At 38.9% G+C, this 21,583-nt stretch overlaps 2 protein-coding genes across 9 annotated transcripts; one reads left to right on the top strand and one right to left on the bottom strand.

Annotated features, from left to right (window-relative positions):
* Positions 1–109: 109 nt before the first annotated feature.
* Positions 110–6,907, top strand: RBM48 (RNA binding motif protein 48). 8 transcript variants are annotated; one of them, XM_036328194.1, is made up of 5 exons: positions 114–396; positions 934–1,124; positions 2,662–2,807; positions 4,196–4,764; positions 6,238–6,907. In XM_036328194.1, the coding sequence occupies exons 1-5, from the start codon at positions 286–288 to the stop codon at positions 6,322–6,324; spliced, it is 1,104 nt and encodes a 367-aa protein (XP_036184087.1). In that variant the 5' UTR covers positions 114–285; the 3' UTR covers positions 6,325–6,907. The 8 variants fall into 8 exon arrangements, with proteins under 8 accessions (XP_036184089.1, XP_036184087.1, XP_036184094.1 ...); XM_036328195.1 differs by having other exon boundaries at positions 393–515; XM_036328196.1 differs by lacking the exon at positions 934–1,124 and having other exon boundaries at positions 110–396.
* Positions 6,851–20,687, bottom strand: LOC118666228 (EF-hand calcium-binding domain-containing protein 1-like). The gene is made up of 6 exons (XM_036328202.1): positions 19,830–20,687; positions 14,684–14,839; positions 13,609–13,713; positions 11,236–11,390; positions 9,676–9,780; positions 6,851–6,951 (listed from the first exon to the last, which is right to left on the bottom strand). The coding sequence occupies exons 1-6, from the start codon at positions 19,885–19,887 to the stop codon at positions 6,898–6,900; spliced, it is 633 nt and encodes a 210-aa protein (XP_036184095.1). The 5' UTR covers positions 19,888–20,687; the 3' UTR covers positions 6,851–6,897.
* Positions 20,688–21,583: the final 896 nt, after the last annotated feature.

Here is a 21,583-nt window from a genome sequence, read left to right as displayed (position 1 = left end):
CCCCGCCCCCTTGTCCATTTCACGCGGCCACGCCCCCTTCCTGCGGCGCGTCTCAACGTGCGTAGGGGCGGGGCAAGCCAGCCTCCTGCCTCCTTCCTGGCCTCTCCGCCGCGCCGCTGGGGGGCGGCACCCAGTCCACAAGTCCTCTTTTGTAGGAAACGACGGCCAACGCTGTCGATTCTCCGGCCAATCCCGGCACGCCTTGACCCATCCCTCTCTCTTATTGGCTAAACGGGAGTGCAGCCGGCGGATATTGTCGTTTCTGTGAGAGCCAAAGCCGGCAAGATGGCGTCGGGCGGCGGGGAGCTGGGTGGCTTGTTCGACCATCATGTCCAAAGGGCTGCTTGCGACACGCGGGCCAAGTACCGGGAGGGGCGACGGCCTCGTGCCGTGCGGGTAAAGTGGTTTTTGTTTCATTTGCTACCCTCAGTAGTTTTATGTGAACTCTAGCCCCACGCGCCCAGCCTGTGTGAGTGAAGGCTTGCGAGGCCTCGGTCGGACCCATCTCCTTGCAGGTGGGTGTGAGGAATCCTGGGCATCCGCTACCAGAGGTTCCCACGACCCCTTTGGTCACTGCGAGGGCGTCCGCTCTGCGGAAACGAGTCTTTGTTTTAATCATTGTATCTTCCGTGTTTACGGCTCTCCTTGGCACATCGGAAGCACTCTGAATATTTAACTCTTTCCAGTAGCTGTACCCAGCCCATTTCTGCAAAATCTACCAATCGAAGGTAGTCTGTGTGAGGCTTTAGTCGGGCGAATTCACGTGGAGTGAGCTCTTCAACAGAGAGAAGGGCAAAGTTTTTGATTTTCTGTTTTCTGCAAACTGGTTGAAAAACATTTCTTGTTTTTAAAGCTTTTGGACATTTTTTAAAAAAGCAGATTTGTCTTAGACTTACTTATGAGATACATTTAACTTGTTTGCGTTTCTTTTAGGTATATACTATTAATTTGGAATCTCGGTACTTATTAATACAAGGAGTTCCTGCAGTGGGAGCGATGAAGGAATTAGTTGAACGATTTGCTCTATATGGTGCAATTGAACAGTATAATGCTCTAGATGAATACCCAGCAGAAGAATTTACAGAAGTTTATCTTATTAAATTTATGAATTTACAAAGTGCAAGGTAATGTGCAAGTTAAGCACTGTCCTACTGCCCCCACAGGCCCCAGGTTTCCCACATTCATACCTGAATTACCCAATAACAACATGGTTGTTCTTGTCTTCCTCCAGTCTTTTTAAACGTTTGCCTTTCTAAAAACACTTTCTATCACATCAGTCTCATGTTTAACACTTTGTCTTGTAGGGTGATAGATTAAAAATTAGGTTTAGAGTAAGTTTTCCAATTCCCTTGCTTACTAACATCATGATCTTGGACAAGTTATTAAACCCTAGTAAGCCTGTTTCGCTTGTTCTATAAAATCCATCTGATAAAAGGACCTGCTTACTGACGTTGTGTGAGGCTGAGATGAGGTAATCCATGTAAAGGGCTTAGCATAACGCCTCCTGTTCAGAATGCAGTAAACATTAGTTATTGAGGTTCTTACTGTTGTGCACCTATGTGAATTAACACCATCTCTTCCAGCTTTCTATGTAACATAAACTCAGTTCCAAAAAGGCTGAAATGTAAAATGCCTTACCTATTTTTGTGTAAACCCTCCCTCCTACTGATTTGTTCCAAGACCCATCCTTCCCTGGTTATTACAATTCATATTTTCTTTTCTGTGCCACAAATAGCACTTGTTGCCATAAAGCACTTATTTTATGGGGTCAGGTGTTATTCTCAGGTAGCTCTTAAATGCAGTCTCACTTTCCTAACCAACTTGCCAGCTCCTCATCATTAGGGAAGCTATTTTCTAGAGTCTTTGCATTTCCCACAGCACCTACCTAGTACAATTGGCCTTGGAGTTCGGCATCTGGATTTGAATCCTAGCTCCTCTCTCCAGAGTAAACATGGCCAAGTTCTAAATCTCCCCAGGCCTTACATTCATCATAGGATTGTTGTGAAATGTTAATTCAAGTGAAGCACTCAAGGACACTGCCTGGCATGTGGTAAAATCTCAATAAGTATTTCTTATTATCCCTGATCACAGAAGTACTTCAATATTTATTATAATGCCTGACCAGTTATAGATATTTAATAAGTATTTGTTGAATGATACCATCCTCTCATTGATTAGTTGTTATATATTTAGTATTTCCTCAATTATTAAAAATTTTACAGTTACAGTATTTTTATTAATTTTTTATATAGGAACACATTGTGCTGAAAATGCTAAATTGGGTATAAGCTAATTCTCAAGGGCCATTTAACTCCACACAGAGAAAAATCTCTATTTTATGGCAATGGATTGTGTGCCTTAGGCTAACCAGCTGGATTCTAAGTTGGTTAAAGGGAGTCTAGATATGTGTGGATGACTTAGCTCAAACCCCATTAACAATGTTGGGAGAGGGGAGGAAAGGCTCTTACTAGTAGAGTATGCACTAGATCAAGAAGGTCAATTCTATCCATAAGCAAATTACTTAATTCCCAAACCATAGGATGTACACACACATAGCAAAAGCTGGACTTTGCTCTTTAGATCTATACATTGTGTACTAGTCAAGGTTTATCCTAAGTAAATCTAGATTAATAAACCATGCTATCATGTATTTTTGTTTAGGATAGCCAAGAGGAAAATGGATGAACAGAGTTTCTTTGGTGGATTGCTTCATGTGTGCTATGCTCCGGAATTTGAGACAGTTGAAGAAACTAGAAAAAAATTACAAGAGAGGAAGGCTTATATAGCAAGAGCTACTAAAAATAAAGGTATGGAAAGCCTGTGACTAAACAGCTATGTGTCAGGCATTCTGCTAAGTATACCTTTATGGAGCTCTCAGTCTAGTGGGAAGAAGGGCAAGTAAATGATCACAGTATTCAACAACTGTAACATGATTCTTTGTAGCACTCAACGTAATCTGGGAGGGGAAGAAAGAGATGTTGATTTGTGGGAGAATTCCTACAGGATGAGAAGGGGGCTGAGTTTTGAAGGATAAGTGGACATTATTCAGAAGTTGAGGAAGAAATGGAAAGGCGAGCCAGATAGCATGTTTAAAGGAACAAAGGAGCATCGTGCATTCTGAGGAACTGTGAATAGTACAGGATAACCACACAGGGGCTTCGTAAAGGGCCTTGTGTCCCATGCGAAGGAATTAAAGCTTTGACTTGAAGTGAGAAACAGGATTCACAGACCAGTTCCCATTGGCTAATCTAAAACTGCTAAAAGTGGGAAAGTTTTACTTTTGACCAACAGTTGGCCAGGTGCCTCATATGCCCAACTGAGTTTCCCTAGACACAAATTCCAGATGCCTGGAATGGAGTCATGAGATCTGGTACGTGGGTTGTAGGACTAGAACAGTCAGAATTAGATTAAGATAGCATGTGTAGTCTGAAATCTGAATGCTACCAGAGGCTTAAATTACAAAATTTTCACCCTTTGGGTAAAAGTCAATGTCCATAAAGCTATTGAATATGGTGAGTTTGTGGCTGATTGGGGAATGGGCATGTGGCAATAGTGAAGAGAGAAATAAGTGGGGAGACTCTTGAAAACCTTACCTGAAAATTTGGGTATACAACTGTTGAGAGTCCCTGTAGACACTGAACTTTAACCTGTAGGATGTATAAATAAATAGCTCCGTACAAACTTATATGTGTGGGGGGCAAAGGAAATTACTAAATATGGGCCCAGCATATTGCTTCCTATAAAAACTAACACAAACTAAGCAGCATATACACTCGTACTGTAAAAAACAAAAAAGCAGCTTTGTATGTAATGACATGGAAAAACTCTCCAAAATCTACAGTTAACTGGAAAACAAAAAGGTGCAGAGAAATGGGTATTACAGGAGGAATACCCATAGGTGGAAGGAAGACATACTGGACAGATTAATAAGAAAGTAAGAATAGTGATTACTTATGGGGGGTGGAAACCAGGCATACAGGGAGCAAAGAAAGTGTAGCGTGACGCTATTATATCTTTATCCTTTTTAGCTTTTAAACCACATGAATGTATTGCCTGCCCAAGAAATAAAATTGTAAGGGTAACATTTGTTATTTTAAAGCAATGTTTGTTTTTAGAATTACACTTTTCTGAATGATGAAAACAGATTAACTATTTCTGTTTCCCTTTCTCTCACCTTTTAAATTGTAATATAAAGATTATTTCATGACAAAGAAGAAACTGGTTACAGAGTATAAAGACACAAAAGATTTTAGACAGGACTTCCACTCAAAGAAATCTGGATTTTGTGAAGCTGCGCTGAACACTTCTGCTGGGAACTCAGATCCTTGTCTTCCTTATTCTTGTGAATTGCCTTTGTGTTATTTCTCCTCAACATGTATGTGTTCATCAGGAGAGTACGAGAACAGAGCATCAAGCTCCTCTCAGTATGGGAGAAACCGTGATGAAACAGTGGGGCATTGTAACCACAGTGACTCTTTGCAGAAAGTGCAGATGAAAACTTTAAAAACTCCAGTGGCCTGCCCTGGTGCTCAGAAGGCTTTTACTCCTTCAGAGGCCGTTGACAGATTTATGCCTAGGACGACACAACTGCAGGAGCGGAAGAGAAGAAGAGAAGATGATCGTAAACTTGGACCTTTTCTTGAAACAAGCACTAGCAGTAATGAGGTGCTGATTGGGCCTCTGTTACCAGACATACCCAAAGTGGATATGCATGATGACTCCTTGAATACAACAGCGAATTTAATTCGGAATAAACTTAAAGAGGTAAGATCATTTAAAGAAGTCTCCTAAGAGATGATTTGGTTCTAGGACTAACCCTAAATGGAGAATTATTTATGAGAACTATAGTATCATTTACTATTTTCATTTTTTAGTTTTTGATGTGTTTACTGAATTTACTGAATTTTACTAACAAATACCATTTGCTTTGATACCATTAATCCTTACCTTAAACAAGAAACAGAATACTAGCCCTGCTGGTGTGGCTCGGTTGGGTGTCATCCTGTGCACTGAAAGGTTGCTGGTTCGATTACCCGTCAGGGTACATTCCTGGGTTGGGGGCTTGATCTCCAGCAGGGGCAGGAGGCAGCCGACCGAAACTCAGTGTTTTTCTCTCTCCCCCTCCCTTTCCTTTCCTCTCTCTAAAAATCAATAAAAAATCTTTAACAAAAGAAACAGAAAGCCATGTTTTATAATGTGATTAAGGAGGGGCAAGGTAGCTTATTTTATGTACATTTTTTACCTGGAAATTATTATCTGATTAAGGATAAGGGGTGTTTTGTAGTAATAAAAATCTATGGACACAGTTTTTATGCTTAAGCCTCTTTTAAATTTTTTAGTTTGTGCTGGCAACCCTTCCTTTCTTCACAGACAGCTGAACTAAGGCATGGATACAGATAGAGCTGTCTCAGCCAGAGCTGACTGTATTTTCAAGAAAAATATGTTAGGTCTGAATCCTAGGTATGGAAACAGTAGAACAATAAGGAGGAGAAATACTAAGTATAATTTACTATGGTTTCAAATAATTTCCCAGTTTAAGTGAAGACTGTCTTACTCTGCTGTAACTTATCGTCTCCTTTTTTCATGATGCATTTGATTTCATTTTCCCTAAACAATTGAGGATTGTAACATTTTCTGATTATTTCTTTAAATTTTTCACCCCTGCCCCAACCGCCATGTCTCTAAGTATATCAGACATTATCAGTGTTTCAAGTTGTATGCAAGCAGGATATCTATCTGTACCCATAAAATAACAAGGGACTTCAGATCTACAAAGGAATGTTAGTAGAGCCTGTTTACTTCTCTCCCTCAAAAATTTCTTCTTGTTAAATGGCTTTAAAAATAAAGGTGGGAGGTGATGGGGTAAGAGATCAACCAAAGGACTTGTATGCATGCATATGAGCATAACCAATGGACACAGACAGTAGGGGAGTGAGGGCATGTGCTGGGAGGGGGGTGGGTGGGAGCAGCCAGGGAGAGGTCAAAGGGGGAAAAAGGAGACTCATGTAATACTTTAAATAATAAAGAATTTAAATTTAAAAAATTGTTTACTCCCATCAGTGTTTGGACAGAAAACTGCTCTGTGCCTAGATTGTAGGCTGTACCTTGAACTTGGCTTAGCTCTGCTTCAAACATGATAGCAAGGATTAAACTATTGAATATATTATGTCTTCTGATAGTTTATTTATTCTTTTACTATAAAAATTAAGTTTTTCTGGTTCTCTTCTCTAAAACTAGGTGATTACAACTGTGCCAAAGCCTCCAGAGGACAAGCTGGAAGATGTGCATACAAGTCATCCATTAAAACAAAGAAGAAGAATATAAGATTACTAGTAGCAAATTAATATGTATTTATTTTTAGCCTGTCGTTTTAATTTTTGAAGAGATTTTACTGCTGCTATTTTTTTGAATGCACTCCTCTTTGTAATTTCTTTCAAGCTACTTGTTTAATTTAGTTTCACCTTTTAAAATTAGTTTATTGTGGACAAAATACTTGCCAGCCAACTGTTTCCCTTAATAAAAACTTTCCTAGAAACGCCATCCAGTGACTTTAGTTACATCTTATTGGCTAGAACTGGGCCCATGACTATTCCTGAGGAGTCTGGAATAGTGAATGCTTTAGGTTTCTATGGTTAAGGAAGCAAGAGAAAAGAGGGTTGGGAATGCCTGACTTGATGCTACAAGATCCAAGGTGGTGGACTAACTTAAATAAATTTGCTTATTATTACCTATTATAGATGTTATTTTGATCCAAACTTACTATTACAGAAACTGTTCTTACAATGTTACCTTTCACATTGCAGTAACTCTGTGTGAATTAACTGAAGGAAATAAAGATAGGCAACCAGGATCTGTTTTTTATTTTAATGCAAGTACTGAGTGATTCACATTAAAAAACTAGACAGAATCCAGGATGTGTTTGAATGCCAGGGCTTCAAAATCAAGACAAATCTGTAAAGTAAAAAAGTTAATAAACTATTAGAACAAAGCTGAAATTAGAAGCTTACATGCTTTAGTTAACGTATCAGATGAATTTATTTGATCTATGGCAGAAGCAAATTAGAATTTGTAAATTAGTGACTTCTACCACTACTTTTATAGCACACTCACTTTTTTTTCCCCTGTTAGTAGACTACATAATGGGAATCCAATTATGTACAGGCTGTTTTCATATTTTTACTGATAAAAATACTGGAGAAGGCCCATACCAAATGGCATCTCTTTTTCGTTCCTCCCTATCCTTAAGGGTCTGGCCCAGCCGTGGGCAAACTATGGCCCGCGGGCCGGATCCGGCCCGTTTGAAATGAATAAAACTTAAAAAAAAAAAAAAGACCGTACCCTTTTATGTAATGATGTTTACTTTGAATTTATATTAGTTCACACAAACACTCCATCCATACTTTTGTTCTGGCCTTATGGATTGAATTTGAACATATCAGTTAAGAAGGCTCATCTTCAGATATGACTTACTGATCCAGACTTGTTAGGAGGGCACTAGGTGGTAGATGGTCCATATATATATATATATATATATATATATATATATATATATTTATTTATTTTTTTTTTTTTATTATTGATTTTAGAGTGGAAGGGAGAAACATCAATGAGAATCATTGATTGGCTGCCTCCTGCACACCCCCTACTGGGGCTCGAGCCCACAACCTGGAGGCATGTGCCCTTGACCAGAATCAAACCTGGGACCCTTGAGTCTGCAAGCTGATGCTCTATACACTGAGCCGAACTGGGTAGGGCTAGATGGTCTTAATAGAAGCTGCAGGCAAGGGGGTTGGCCCTAGTTCCTCGTAAGGCAATTAGATATATTACTTTTGCAGAATTCAGGTAAAAGATGTATTAGAGACCTGACCATAGAATTAGGAAGAATACAGTGCTGTCTAGGACTTGAAGGTGTTATGAACCTCCACTTCAGAGTCTTACTGTAATTCTGATGGTGGTGGTCAGGAGCTGGTGGGGGCAGGAATGGGGAATTGTTTAACGGACACAGAGTTTCAGTTTTGCAAGATGAAAAGAGTTCTGGAGATTGCTTGTACAGCAGCGTGAATGTACTTTACTGAACCTGAATACTTAAAATTGATGTGGATGGTAAAGTTTATGGTAGGTGTATTTTAACACACACACACACACACACACACACACACACACACACACACACACACACACACAGTCTGACAGTCCTAAAGGGAGGAGCTGCTAAGTGGGTTCTTTGTTCTTGAATGGATTCCTGATATGTGTGTGGAGGCCAGCACTCCTCCCCAACCCTGCCAACAATATACTATTTGATCATGAGAGAAAGAAACCTTTCTTGTGTCAGGCACCAAAAGAAGATTCTGATTCAGTTAATTTAGGGTGGAGTCTGAGATTCTGCATTTCTCATAAGTCCCTAGGTGATACTATTGAGCTGGTGCACAGACTACACTGAGTAGCAAGGCTCTAGATAACTGGGCTACAGATGAAGTCTCTGGGAACAACTCCAGAACTGTTGGTATTCCATCAGATATAAGTAGCTACAACCCAGTCCATTATTCTGCACTGTTTCACCCATCAGTTCCTTAAAACGAGAAGTCTGCCTTTCACATATTGCATTTTACCACATATTTCCAGACAAGATGTGGGAATATCCCTGGTCAGGTGGCTCAGTTGGTTGGAGTATTGTCCTGTAGACCTAAAAGGTTGTAGGTTCGATTTCTGGTCAGGGCACATACCTAGGTTTTGGGTTTGATACCCAGATTGATGTTTCTTTCTCTCCTCTCTCTCCCTCCATCCCTCCCTCTACAATCACTAAACATATCCGTAGGTGAGGATTTTTTAAAAAAGGAATAAACTACATTGGGACAAATTAAGAGAGATGAGCTAGGATGGCTAAGGATAGCTTATTCAAGTTCATTCACAAAATCATCTAAATTACCACAGAATAAAAAGTTTCTTCAAAAAAGAAGTGTTTTCTTATGTCATGTTTGCAAAGCAGAGTTGATCAGAGGCAGAATTAAAATGTTAATGAATCAAATAAATTATTAGGCTGGCTCTTCTAGCTCAGAAAACTTTTGTCAAATCCAAACATGAAAATAAACCTTATGACCACAAAATACTATATATGTGTTCAAATTTTTTAAAATTTAATTTATTCTCATTGACAACATTTGGGTTGAAAGACATCAAGTTTTCTCCTAGCAGTTCTTGCTGAACCCATTCTTTATTCACTGTTCTATCCCTTAAGCAAGCCCAATATACCTTGGTTTTCTTTGGGGAAATATTAACATACAAGAAATCAGGACTTGTATACAGTTGAAGCCCAAAAGAAAAGTCTGTTGAATAGAATTACTTAAACAGTCACTACTGTCTTGATTCCCAAAGCACTAGGATGGGCTGAGCCCTTCATGGTTGTCTAGACCAGTGGTCAGCAAACTGCAGCTTGGCAAACTGTGGCTCACGAGCCACATGCGGCTCTTTGGCCCCTTGAGTGTGGCTCTTCCACAAAATACTGACTTCTGCGCATGGGCCACGAAGTTTCAATCGCACTGTACGTGTGTGCCCGCACGTGGTATTTTGTGAGGTGTAGCAGTGAGGTGAAGCCCTAAAGAGGTGAGTGTCCAACCAGTGTTATTTTCAGATCCGTTAAAATGTCCCCTCAACCTTTTTGGGCTGTTGGCACTGTACCTTTGCTTCTGGTAAACATTGTCCAAACACCTCCATCAAAAGTCTCTCTTCTTTCACTGCTTTTTCAAAGTCGGCAAAAGAGATCTTGCCATCGTTGTCATAATCCTAGAGAGGAAGCCCATATTGTACAGCTATTTTTGTGATAAAATAAGGACCACAGGGCAAAAATTCTCAAGCTTAATTTTTAGTACTAGAACTTGTTCCTGAAAGGATCTCTTACTTGGGAGCTCATCATGTAAAAAGGATAAAAGTGGAGTTGCTCAGATAAGGACTGAGGCACTGGGAGTTAGAGCACTCACAGCCCAAGATGGACTAGAGTCATGCAGACCACTGCTAGGCCTTTAGGGATAGTTGGGATCTAGAGAGGTGGGGAAGTGTGTGGAGGAAGTGCAGAATGGCCCAACCTGAATTATGACAGTAAGTCAGGAGAAGAGGGACCTGCCTCAAGTGGAGCATTGGTGACGGGGACTATGGGTGATTAAGTAAATCATGGGGATAGCATGTGTGTGGGTTATGTATGCCTTTAACTGCTTCAGTGAATTTGGATTTGATCTTATGGGTCTTTGGTGTGTGTTTTTTTCTTTCCGCATGTCAGGGTATAACTAAATCAGGGCTGCTGAAAGTCTAATCTAGAGAAAGGTTTGAATAATTGTCTGAAAAGGTCCACTCTGTAACATTTCCTTTCAAAAAAGAAGAGGGTGGTTTTGGTATGAGGGAACATACTGTCTCTCGAGAAGTCTTCCCTGAGCCCTGGCAGGGTCGAGTGAGCACTTCCAGTGGAAGGGGATACTCTGGACCTGTGTTAGCTGAGTCTGAGACGCGGCAGTCCACATCATGTTTCTTTCCTGAACTCCAGAGTCATGGGTTAGCCAAGCCCACAAATCTTAGGGCCACAAATATTCACCGGTATCCGGTGGAGGGTCATAGTAAGAAAAGGAGAGAAATTACTATGTCCATTAGAAATGGATATTATTGGTTTCATTGAATTCTGCACCCAATTTTCTAGTGTGACCTTGAGTAAACCCATCTGTACTTCAGTTTTCTCATCTGCCAAATAGAGATAATTTCTACTTTACAGGATTGTTTTGAGGATAAAATGAATTCATATATTAAAGTTCTGTGAAGGGCCTGGCATATAGCAAGCACTCTGTTTAAAAAACCTTTTATTATTATGTTATTCTATTATATTGAATATTTGGAAGAATTGAAAGGCTAAGGTCATGAAGACAGACTAAAATAGCACCCAATTTAATACACATTAAACCTGCTGTCTTTCCCACAATTAGTAAGGTTTTACTAATATTAAAATATTTCAAAATGAGAAAATTAACATTCATTTGGAATAGTGATTCATTTAATCACCCAGCAATTCCACAAATATTTTCTGAGCACCCACTATCAGCCAGACACTATTCCAGGCAATGGTCAGAGCAGAAAACAAACAAAAACTCCTGCCCTCATAAAGGCTGCATTTATTATGGAGGGAAATAATTTCTTCATCTTAGCTTTATCCAATATCTACTTGCTTGGTTATAATGAATTACAGTATTTCATTCTTACCATTTTCCTCAGCGTCATCTCTACCAATTCTTTTATTCCTTCATCAGTCTCTTCCTCAGATAACTGCTGGTGTAGACTGTTCCTCAACATGTCAAATATTTCCTCTCGAGAAATGTAACCATCATCACCATTCAAATAATACACTTCAAAACAGACTTTTCAAAGCATAAGATGTTTAAAGACTTGGATAAGGACAGTTAAAATGTCACTAATCTTCTCCTTAGTTATTTCATTATATAATAATAAAAACAATTTATACAACCTACAATTATTGGCCTATATGGTAAAGTGATTTTACAATAAAGCACCTTTTATTACATTTCTTTCCACAAGATAAAATACCCCTTGGAACGTATAAAGAAAGACTTGTAACTTCTGGATTTTGAAATTGAGGTTTTAAAAATAGTATGAAGCTGAAATAAAGGGGATACATATTTTTAAATCTCTGATCATACAATACATTTATACGTGTATACATATGTGTGTAAAAATCTCAGCTTTATGATTCTCTTCTTACATAGAGAACAAAAACTAAGTACACACTTTGCCATGTCACCAACACTTTTTGGTGTATTTAGCCAGTGAGTCTGTCATCTCTTTGGGGCCTGCCTGTCTGCACTACTCAGAAAAACTGCTCTCTCCTCAGAGAGTAAGCACTACTACAATCCACTCCTTCATCCACAAGTGACTTACTCAGGTCCTGGGAATACAGCAGTGCAAGAGCTCTTGTGGTGTTTGTAACCCAGTTAAGTGTTTTACAAAAGCAATAGAACCATGTATACAACTCCAGAGTATTAGATTAGCTGTGTGTTTTTGTCAAGTTTCTCCAATCTATTGCACACATGAGTTTGCAACACAAACCTTCTAAAAGTAGTATCTTCCCCCAAATTAACATATCTTGAAATGTATATGAAACATTTTTAGGAAGTGGGGTTAGAGGAGGAAACATTTTTTGATAGTGTGATGCTATTCAATCACCATACAGCTACTTTCAATGTCACAACCATTTTCACCAGGTATTAGTATTACCACAAGAATTTACATCCAAGAAACTTAGCTTTTCACTTTTAGGTGAGACTTTTGTATAGGAATGTTGCAATAAGCTTAATGGCAACTATATTTAAATGTTATCCTGTAAAAAATTAGACTGAAGAAGAAAACACACAAAACTAGAAACAAAAATGTCAGAAAGTTGGCGATTTTCTTTAAAAATGTGTTTCTTTAAAAATGTGCTATCACTTTAAAATGTGTTTAATTTAGGGATCTTTTTTTGAACATTCCAAATCCAAATTCAAGTGGAAGAAGGGATAAAAAAAATTGCTTAACTTCCTCAGTACTATGCTGTCTTCTCTTAAGCAATCTGTTTCTTTGAAAACTACTATTTAAAATTGTTCCTATTATCTTTCCAGGGCTCCTTGCCACAAATCTTGGAACTAGAGGTGTAAAACATAGGAAATACACACAACACCAATGGTACAGGTAAGGTGAGGCCTCAATTATTTCTAGGCAAAATTGTGAACTGGGCTGAAACCGGTTTGGCTCAGTGGATAGAGCGTTGGCCTACGGACTGAAGGGTCCCAGGTTCGATTCCGGTCAAGGGCATGTGCCTGGGTTGCGGGCATATCCCCAGTGGGAGATGTGCAGGAGGCAGCTGATCGATGTTTCTCTCTCATCGATGTTTCTGACTCTCTATCTCTCTCCCTTACTCTCTGTAAAACAATCAATAAAATATATTTTAAAAAAAAATTGTGAACTGGGATAATGTGTTTGGAATTCCTAATGTTCCTTTTCTGTAAGAGGCTCTCTTTATAATCTCCCCCCTTTGGGCTTTCATTGTCCTAGGCTTTCCCCCTTTTCATACATCTACACTAACACTATAGTATTGATGTCTGGTGGTTAACATGCGTTTTACCTTGTCACACACACACACACACACACACACACACACACACACACACAGAGGCAATGGCCCAATGTGACTTGTGCACTACCCGTATCAAGGCCTATTTCCTGCTGAGCTCAGAGGCAGCCTCAGAAATTTCCACCTTACTAGCTGGTAAGAGTTGGCATAAGTCCTAATCCTTAGTTTCTGTTATTAGCCTGGGCCTTAAGCCAAAGACCCATCCTGGTGACATCTGAACATTATAGAACCAGTGAATGAAGTGTTTGGGGATCCTGGGACTAGGGACTCTCCTATGAAATAGCCCACCCATTTCATCTGGCCTGTATTTTTTTAAAACTGTCATGAACTATTTTTGCAAGGTTGCTATAAAGAACATTGATTTTATATTTTTAAAAAATATTTAAACATTCACTAAATACAAAATTAACCATATATATTACTAAGCCAGTAATGCCATATAGAATTCTTACACTTCAGCTTTTCTTCAAAAGTCCCTCGAAGAAACACTGATAATCCTTTAACCCACTCATTTACATTTATGCAGTTATCACTGTCTTTGTCAAATGCAAAAAATACTGAAAAAAAGCACATATAAGTGTATTATTATTATTCACAGCTATTTTATAATTCAAGAATATGTATGTATAGATTTTTAAAAATCTCCTCCCAAACTGAGGGGAGAAAAGGGTTTTGGTACAATCATTCTTGAAAAAGTCAAAATTACTGAAAATGTTTTCCCCAGATTTCTATAGGAAGAAAAGTCATTCTCCTCCATGATCAATGATGATATTGTTTTGGACTGTTACTATGTACAATGATGGAGCCACTCAATGTAGTAATTTTTATTCTAAAAAAGTGGCAAAATTCTGTTCTAAAGAGCTTGTACAATGCCTGAAGATAAACTACTAAAATAATACTATTTTTAAATTACCAATGAAATCTTAATATAGAAAGTAAAATATTATTGACTCTTTTGTGGGTGATGAATGTTAATTATTTTGATTATGGTTATGAGTTCAAGGGTGTACATATATAGATCAAAACTTACCAAATTGAACACTAAAAATCAGTTAGTGAAATTGACTGGCTCATATTAAATAACTTCCTACTTTAAATAAATGACCTTATTTTTTTTTCAGTATAATGAGTACTTTTCATTTTTATGAGGAAAAAGAAATCATTGAAAACTTTACATGTCTACAGCATATGAATTTATAGACATCATGATTAAAAGCCACATGCTTATCTTTGAAAAATAATACTGCTAGCTTATTTAGCCCGTTACTAGATATCTCTAAAGTGGTACAGTTATAAGACATCTTGAGCAAATTTATATTAAAAACCATCCTGACAATAAAATCAACTACTGATTTGTATTGGCAGCACTACCAGAATTGTCTTTCTAGTTTGGCATTAAAAAAATCAAAGTCTTTGATGAAAATTAAATATATAATATTTGTCATATATTAATCTACTTATAAAGATGCCATATATATATGTTTGCCACCTCAGCGTGGCTCATTTCAGTCCCTTATGACTTCTTACCCCTATTCATTAGCTTATCATCAGTCATTCCAAACAAGCCGTGCAGGATCATTCGAAATGTGCTCCGATCTAGTCTAGCGTTATCAAGCCTCACATCAGGTTTTTCCACCAAGCCGTGAAAAAGTATTATGAGGCTCTCAACTTCACTTTTCTTGACTGTAAAATGAAAATATAAATATGACTTAATCATTGAGTTCTCCAATCTAACTTACAATATTTTACTAAAAGCTATTTTTTCCCTTGATTCGAGATGCCATAAAAAGTATGATATGGACTTGTTACTCAAGAGCTTACTTATACAATTAAGACAGTTCTCAGTTGGAAAGAGGAGTTGGGCCACTTTCATGGGAATGAACTTTGAATTGGGCCTTGATGCATAGTATTTTTTTATAGGAAGGAATGAGTTGGGGGTGGTAAAGTAGTGGAGAATTCCAGGGAGAGGTAACAATATGAATAAAGGAAAGAGGTAGAATGGAGGTTGAATATGTCTTCCTAGGAGCAGCATGTTGGGAAGAAGTGAAAAATAAGATAGAGGTGGAGGGCCTTGAATGCCTGGTCAGAGGATTAACATTTATTTTACTGGAACAGTGTCTCTCATGGTATCATCTTTGGCCCATCTGTATGAAAATCAACCCCTTCTCCATTGCTTGTTAAACATGCAAATTGCCAGGCCTTGCCCCAGACCTACCTCAGAATTGCTAACAGCAGGCCCAGGAATTAGCTTCAAAACAAGAGTTCAGTTGCAGTGGTTCTCAACCTTCCTAATGCCGCGACCCTTTAATACAGTTCCTCATGTTGTGGTGACCCCCAATTTCATTGTTACAAATTGAACATAATTAAAGCATAGTGATTAATCACAAAAACAGTATGTAATTATATATGTGTTTTCCGATGGTCTTAGGTGACCCCTGTGAAATGGTCGTGACCCACAGGTTGAGAACCTCTGCAGGGCTAAGTGGTTTAGGAAAAGACAAGTGGCAAGCTGTATTGAAAGGAAAACTGGAAGCACAGAAGCCAGGTCTGGAGTGATGGGGCTAGGGAGATGGAAAAGAGGTCAGAGAGTGGGGAAGGAGCCTGAGATACTGCCAAATAAATACATAAATAAATAAATAAATACATACACACACAAAAAAATTAGTAGGATTTCATGACTGGCTTTAAACTGAAACTTTTTAATACTTATGTACCTAGATCTCACTCCAAACTTAGTGACCTAAGGAGTAGATTTAAGAAGTGCACAGGTGATTCTAATGCACCATCAGGACTGAGAACTAAGGGATTAGACTTAGTGGGTTGGGGGTAGTAGACTTAAGTATTTGGGTTCTACTTCCATTCCTGAGAGACTAAATAGCTGAGAGACAGACAAGTTATATACCATCTTTACGCCTCAGAGTCCTCACCTATGAAAATTGGGTATTATCTGCCCTAAATGATCTCTGAGAGTCCTTAAGTGTCTAAAAGTCTAATTCTATGAATCAAAGGTTGAGAGAACTGAAAGAGAGAAAGCTGGTTACTATTTTTCTTGTTCCCTTCCTTGTCTTCCCTCCCTCCTTTCTTGTTTATTTCTGGGGAAGGTGGGGAGAAAAAAATTGTTAGATGCTGTCTTTGAAATGACCAGGTTACCCAACTGAAATTAATGATAGCACATAGCAAATAGCAGTTTGCCATAATAGGGCTTCCACTGTGGTCAAAATGACTCGGCTCTTCGGATGATTGACAAATCTAAAGAATAAGCAATTACGAAGGTACCCAATAGTATTTTATTAACTGAATTAGATCCTCAGGCTTCCCACTGTAGCTAGTATAAAATATGACTTAAAGGTCTTCGATGAACCAGGCAATGAATACTTCCTGCCTGCCTCAAGGTTGTTACACTTTGGTGGAGATAAAGTGCAGTAAGACCCTGACCGGTTTGACTCAGTGGATAGAGCGTCGGCCTGCGGACTCAAGGGTCCCGGGTTCGATTCCGGTCAAGGGCATGTGCCTTGGTTGCAGGCACATTCCCAGTGGGGGGTGTGCAGGAGGCAGCTGATCGGTGTTTCTCTCTCATCGATGTTTCTATTGATTTTTTACAGAGAGAGGGAGAGGGATAGAGAGTTAGAAACATCGATGAGAGAGAAACATTTATCAGCTGCCTCCTGCACACCCCCTACTGGGGATGTGCCCACAACCAAGGTACATGCCCTTGACTGGAATCGAACCTGGGACCCTTCAGTCTGCAGGCCGAAGTTCTATCCACTGAGCCAAACTGGTTAGGGCTTCATCGATGTTTCTAACTCTCTATCCCTCTCCCTTCCTCTCTGTAAAAAATCAATAAATTAAAAAAAAAAGTGCAGTAAGGTAGTACAAACACTATGATTGATGGTGGTTGTGGGTAACCCAAAGGAAGGAATAATCAATTGGGGGGAAGTGGTAAGAAATTAACAAGGGTCCCAAGGAGACGGTGTCATGAGCTAAGACCTGCCAAAGGAGTAAGCATTTGCCAGAAGAGGATGCTTGAATGCGTGGAGGCCTGTTCTGAGAGCTGCAATGGGGAGCTTACTGAAAAATTGAGGCAAGTTAACAGGATCAGATTTGCACATAAGGAAGATCACTTTGGCAGATTCTTGAAGCTACCTTATGAGTGGCGAATCCAGATGTGACAGGTCGTATTTCCCCAGAGACCACTGGAACAATCTACCCTACCCCACATGCTCTTCTTTCAATGTGACTTGACACTCCAGCCTTAGAAAGATGGGGTCTGTCCCCCTCACTTGAAACTAAGGGGGGGCTTTTGTGCTGGTTTCCTGTCAACCAATACAGTACATGAGTTATGAGGCGATGTGACTTTTCAAGGTTACATAATAGAAAGGGGACAAAAACTTGCGCTGAGGACAAAAACTTGGAAAGACATCTTTTTTGGAATATAAAGAAAAAGGATGCTCAGATGTGGACACTCTTTATGGAGTGCATAGTTATACCAATATGCTTGCCTGAAAGCAGTCCTGTTCAATTCCGATGGAGAATTACTACCTGAGTGGAAATGTTAGCACCAACACTACTGTGAATTAAATGGATCCCTGAAGAAAGTGAGGAGCTGTTTTCAAATATTGCGAGTCATCCAACAAAGCAATCAAGGATTTTAGACAATCTTCAGTGGGTAACTTTTTCTGAGTTTATTGATGGGGCTCACATTTCATTTTTAACTAAAGATCTTATATATGTGATCAAAACAATTGTGATACTTGAGAAATTGTGGATAGTGAGACTCATGTTGCGATGCCAGAGACTGACCTGTGTTAAGTTTTTTAGTGTAATTTTAGATTTACAAGAGAGGTGCAATGGCAGTATAGAGTTCCTATAAGTACTTCACTGTTCCCCCCTGTTGAGATCTTACATGGTACATTTGGCAAAAATAATACAGTAACCTGGCATATTATCAACTGAATTACAGATTTACCAGTTTTCCCACTGTCCTTTTTTAAATTCCAAGATCCATTTGGTTGTCATATCTCCTCCAACTTATGAGTTTTCAGTTTTTCCTTGCTTTTCATGACTGTGAATTAATGTTTCTTGCCCCGCTGGCGTGGCTCAGTGGCTGAGCATCGACCTATGAACCAGGTCACAGTTCCATTCTGGGTCGGGGGTATGGGCTCAATCCTCTTGAGGGGGCCAGCAGGAGGCAGCCAATTGATGATTCTCATCACTGATGTGTCTCTCTCCCTCTCTGAAATCAGTGTGTGTGTGTGTGTGTGTGTGTATAATCCTCTTAATTTAGCTTTGTCTAATGATTTTTTATGATTAGTTTATAGGAAGGAATGAGTTGGGGGTGGTAAAGTTAAGTGCTTTGGGGAAGAATACAAGATAAAGTACTATTCTTGTCATCACACTTCAGGGGCATACATGTACCTTCAATTACTTGCTTAAGTTGGTGGGTGGGTCTCTCCTTATTTAGTTCTGAGTTAAAGATCATGAACATAAACCATTCAGCACAGTGTCTTGCCAACAGAGAACGCAACAAACACCAGCTGTTAGTAATCTGAGTGTAAAGTAGTGATCTGGTTAGTGAATCAGTGTCAAAAACTTTCGAAAAAGAATAGTAACCCATCCCTTTTTTCAAACAATTATAAATATCTTCTTTGCAGAAGACTGTGGGATATGGGTCTGATCAAAGAATTGCTTTCAATAACAAATTATGGTATTTAACACTCATCACAGACATTGCTAAACATAATTTCATTAGGATGGGAGAGGAATTATATATTTTTAAGTATAAAAAATTCCTTTTGAATGTCATAAAACTCAGGCTCTGTTAGGAAAGCAGCAAATGACAGAAGACATTACATTAAACACTGGCTCAATCTGCCAGATACGACTTAAGGGACGTATGGACAGCAGGGTTGGAAACGGGCCCTACAAGTGCTTGAGGAGTTTAGATCACTTAAGATGTATCCGGAATAAGAGAAAACAGAATTAAATCCACAAAGAGAGTTTTAGAAAGGTGGTGCCTGTCCTAATGAGAAAAAGTGGAAGTGCTCAATAATTAGGCTGTCCAAGTGGCTGAAATAAAAGTAACTTCCTCAAATTCTAAAAACAGATTTTCAGTATTATCAGAAAGGCTTGTGGTCATACCGTAGAAAAAACTTTCATGAAGGTTACTTTTTAAGGTCAAGGCAAGGAGTTCCCCCCTCCAAATCTGTTAAGACTAGTTTTCATAAACACTTGCTATGTTCAAGGCACCATGCTACTGCAACATCCAGTTTCCTGTTACATATCTTTACCAGCTCCCTTAAGCAGAGCAATCATCTGCTTCTATGGATTTTGTGCCAGAGAACTCATGGAACTGGTTCAAGTAAACCTTTATACTTATCAGTCCTTGGTTGGCAGATAATCCTTTAGCACTTATGATCTCACGTAAATTCTCAAGCTCTTCTTTTCACATACACAAATATATTTCAGGATAGCTGGTTATTTTCAGTCTAAGTGCAGGGATAGTTGCTCACTTGCGGTCTGTTTTTTTTCAAGTGATCAGAACATTATATAGGAAACAGAGGAACTCTAATTTGGAGCTTACAAAGCACTTGTTAATGTCCAGCTAGTATGTCTACCAACGTTTCTTTTTGAATAAAGATGCTCAGGCAGTGCTGGATGTCTAGTCAGTACTCACAGCTCTTGACGGTTTTACTGATGGATTCCACCAGTTTTCCCAAAGCCTTCGGGTCCATGTTGAATGTGGCTTCAACACACAGCAGACTTCTCAGATAGCGTAGCTCCACGCCTGGGCGTCCTGGACTGCCACTGGTTCCAGTTCACAATGTCATACCCAACACAGAATGTGATGACGGCAACATTCCAGCAACCAAATACAGAAGGTTCTCAAGTAATTGTAAAAATATGCAACAATGGTTGTTACCTCTCAGTACTCATGCCATGATTTCACTAATGTTATTGTGATCTGAAATATCACAGCAATTCTAAGATCTATCTTTTCTTTGGGTCTAAACACCACTGACAGTGATACTTGCTATTATACTGCCATTTATATTTCCTCAGCACAAATTCTACAGTTGAAAATGTTTCCCTCCTATTTGAACAATTAAACTAAATAAGATTACAAAGACCTTAAGCTTTTAAGTTGAAATAAATTCCCAGGCTATAAAAAGCTCCTTCGAAGATTATAACCTCATTTGCAAACTCAAAACCAGTACCTTCTTATGATATCCAAACAGAGGCTTTACTCTGGGAGCTTCTAAAGAAACATTAAACCCCACTTTTACCCCTCTAACTTACATAACTGGTAGGAAAACATGATGCCAAAGGTAGACAAAAACAACTGTCTTAACTCTTGTCTACTGTCAAATCTTAGAGACCAAGCATCTTCTAGTTTGTATCTGATGGTCTTCACTGCAGTAAGAAAAAAAAAAGTACTAAAATAAATTTTAATAAAATAGCAGGGTGTGGGAGGCAGCTGATCAATGTTTCTCTCTCATAGATGTTTCTTTTTTTTATATATTTTATTGATTTTTAAAAAAATATATTTTATTGATTTTCCACAGAGAGGAAGGGAGAGAGAGAGAGAGAGAGTTAGAAACATCGATGAGAGAGAAACATCGATCAGCTGCCTCCCGCACATCTCCTACTGGGGATGTGCCCACAACCCAGGTACATGCCCTTAACCGGAATCGAACCTGGGACCTTTCAGTCCGCAGGCCGACGCTCTATCCACTGAGCCAAACCGGTTATGGCTCATCGATGTTTCTAACGCTCTATCCCTCTCCCTTCCTCTCTGTAAAAAATCAATAAAATATATTGGGGAAAAAACAAACAAACAACAACAACAACAAAAATATATATATAAAAATAAAAGTTTGAAACCTGTCACTTAAGTTTGAATAATTGCTCTCCTCTCAGTTCTTTGAAGTTAGCCATTGTTCTCCATAAAAGGAAAGAAAATTAGGCAATAGGCTTTAGCACATCTTGACTGATAGAATATGAACCCATATTCTAGATAAAATAAATTCAGGACACTCTTGTGGTATTTAAAACACCTTAATATATTAAGGGCAACCAAACGACTCTAAAACAACTAAAAAAGCAGCACTGGTATAAATTCAATTTTTCTGTCCAGACACTCATCAATTTTGTCTCAGTTACCTTGGCATAATTATCTGAGTAACATGCCTTGTGTTGAAAAGGGGTGGTTGGTGGAGGGAAGAAGTAAGAGATGTTGACTTGCACCATAACATTACCAGTCAAATTTTCTCCCCATACCTTATTAGGAGACTGTTAAGGTTATCAAAGAGAAACAATGCAAAAGGTTATCTCCCAGACAGTCAACAGTCTGGAAAGAGTACAATTTTGCCATATCACTTTCTTCCCCAGTCTAATAAAACAGACAGCTGCCTCTAGTGGAACAAAATC

The sequence above is a fragment of the Myotis myotis genome, unplaced genomic scaffold (assembly GCF_014108235.1).
Source record: "Myotis myotis isolate mMyoMyo1 unplaced genomic scaffold, mMyoMyo1.p scaffold_m19_p_11, whole genome shotgun sequence".
NCBI lineage: Eukaryota > Metazoa > Chordata > Mammalia > Chiroptera > Vespertilionidae > Myotis > Myotis myotis.
The sequence above is the reverse complement of the archived record's forward strand: the minus strand, read 5'-3'. Positions and strand labels throughout refer to the sequence as shown.

Excerpts from the sequence above, each read along its gene's own strand:
- RBM48 (XM_036328194.1), top strand. The coding sequence starts at position 286 with ATGGCGTCGGGCGGCGGGGAGCTGGGTGGCTTGTTCGACCATCATGTC. Across the intron at positions 397-933 it reads GACGGCCTCGTGCCGTGCGG|GTATATACTATTAATTTGGA; the intron begins GTAAAGTGGTTT and ends CGTTTCTTTTAG. Across the intron at positions 1,125-2,661 it reads ATGAATTTACAAAGTGCAAG|GATAGCCAAGAGGAAAATGG; the intron begins GTAATGTGCAAG and ends ATTTTTGTTTAG.
- LOC118666228 (XM_036328202.1), bottom strand. The coding sequence starts at position 19,887 with ATGGACCCGAAGGCTTTGGGAAAACTGGTGGAATCCATCAGTAAAACC. Across the intron at positions 13,714-14,683 it reads TGATAAGCTAATGAATAGGG|TATTTTTTGCATTTGACAAA; the intron begins GTAAGAAGTCAT and ends GCTTTTTTTCAG. Across the intron at positions 9,781-11,235 it reads AGATGACGCTGAGGAAAATG|GATTATGACAACGATGGCAA; the intron begins GTAAGAATGAAA and ends CTTCCTCTCTAG.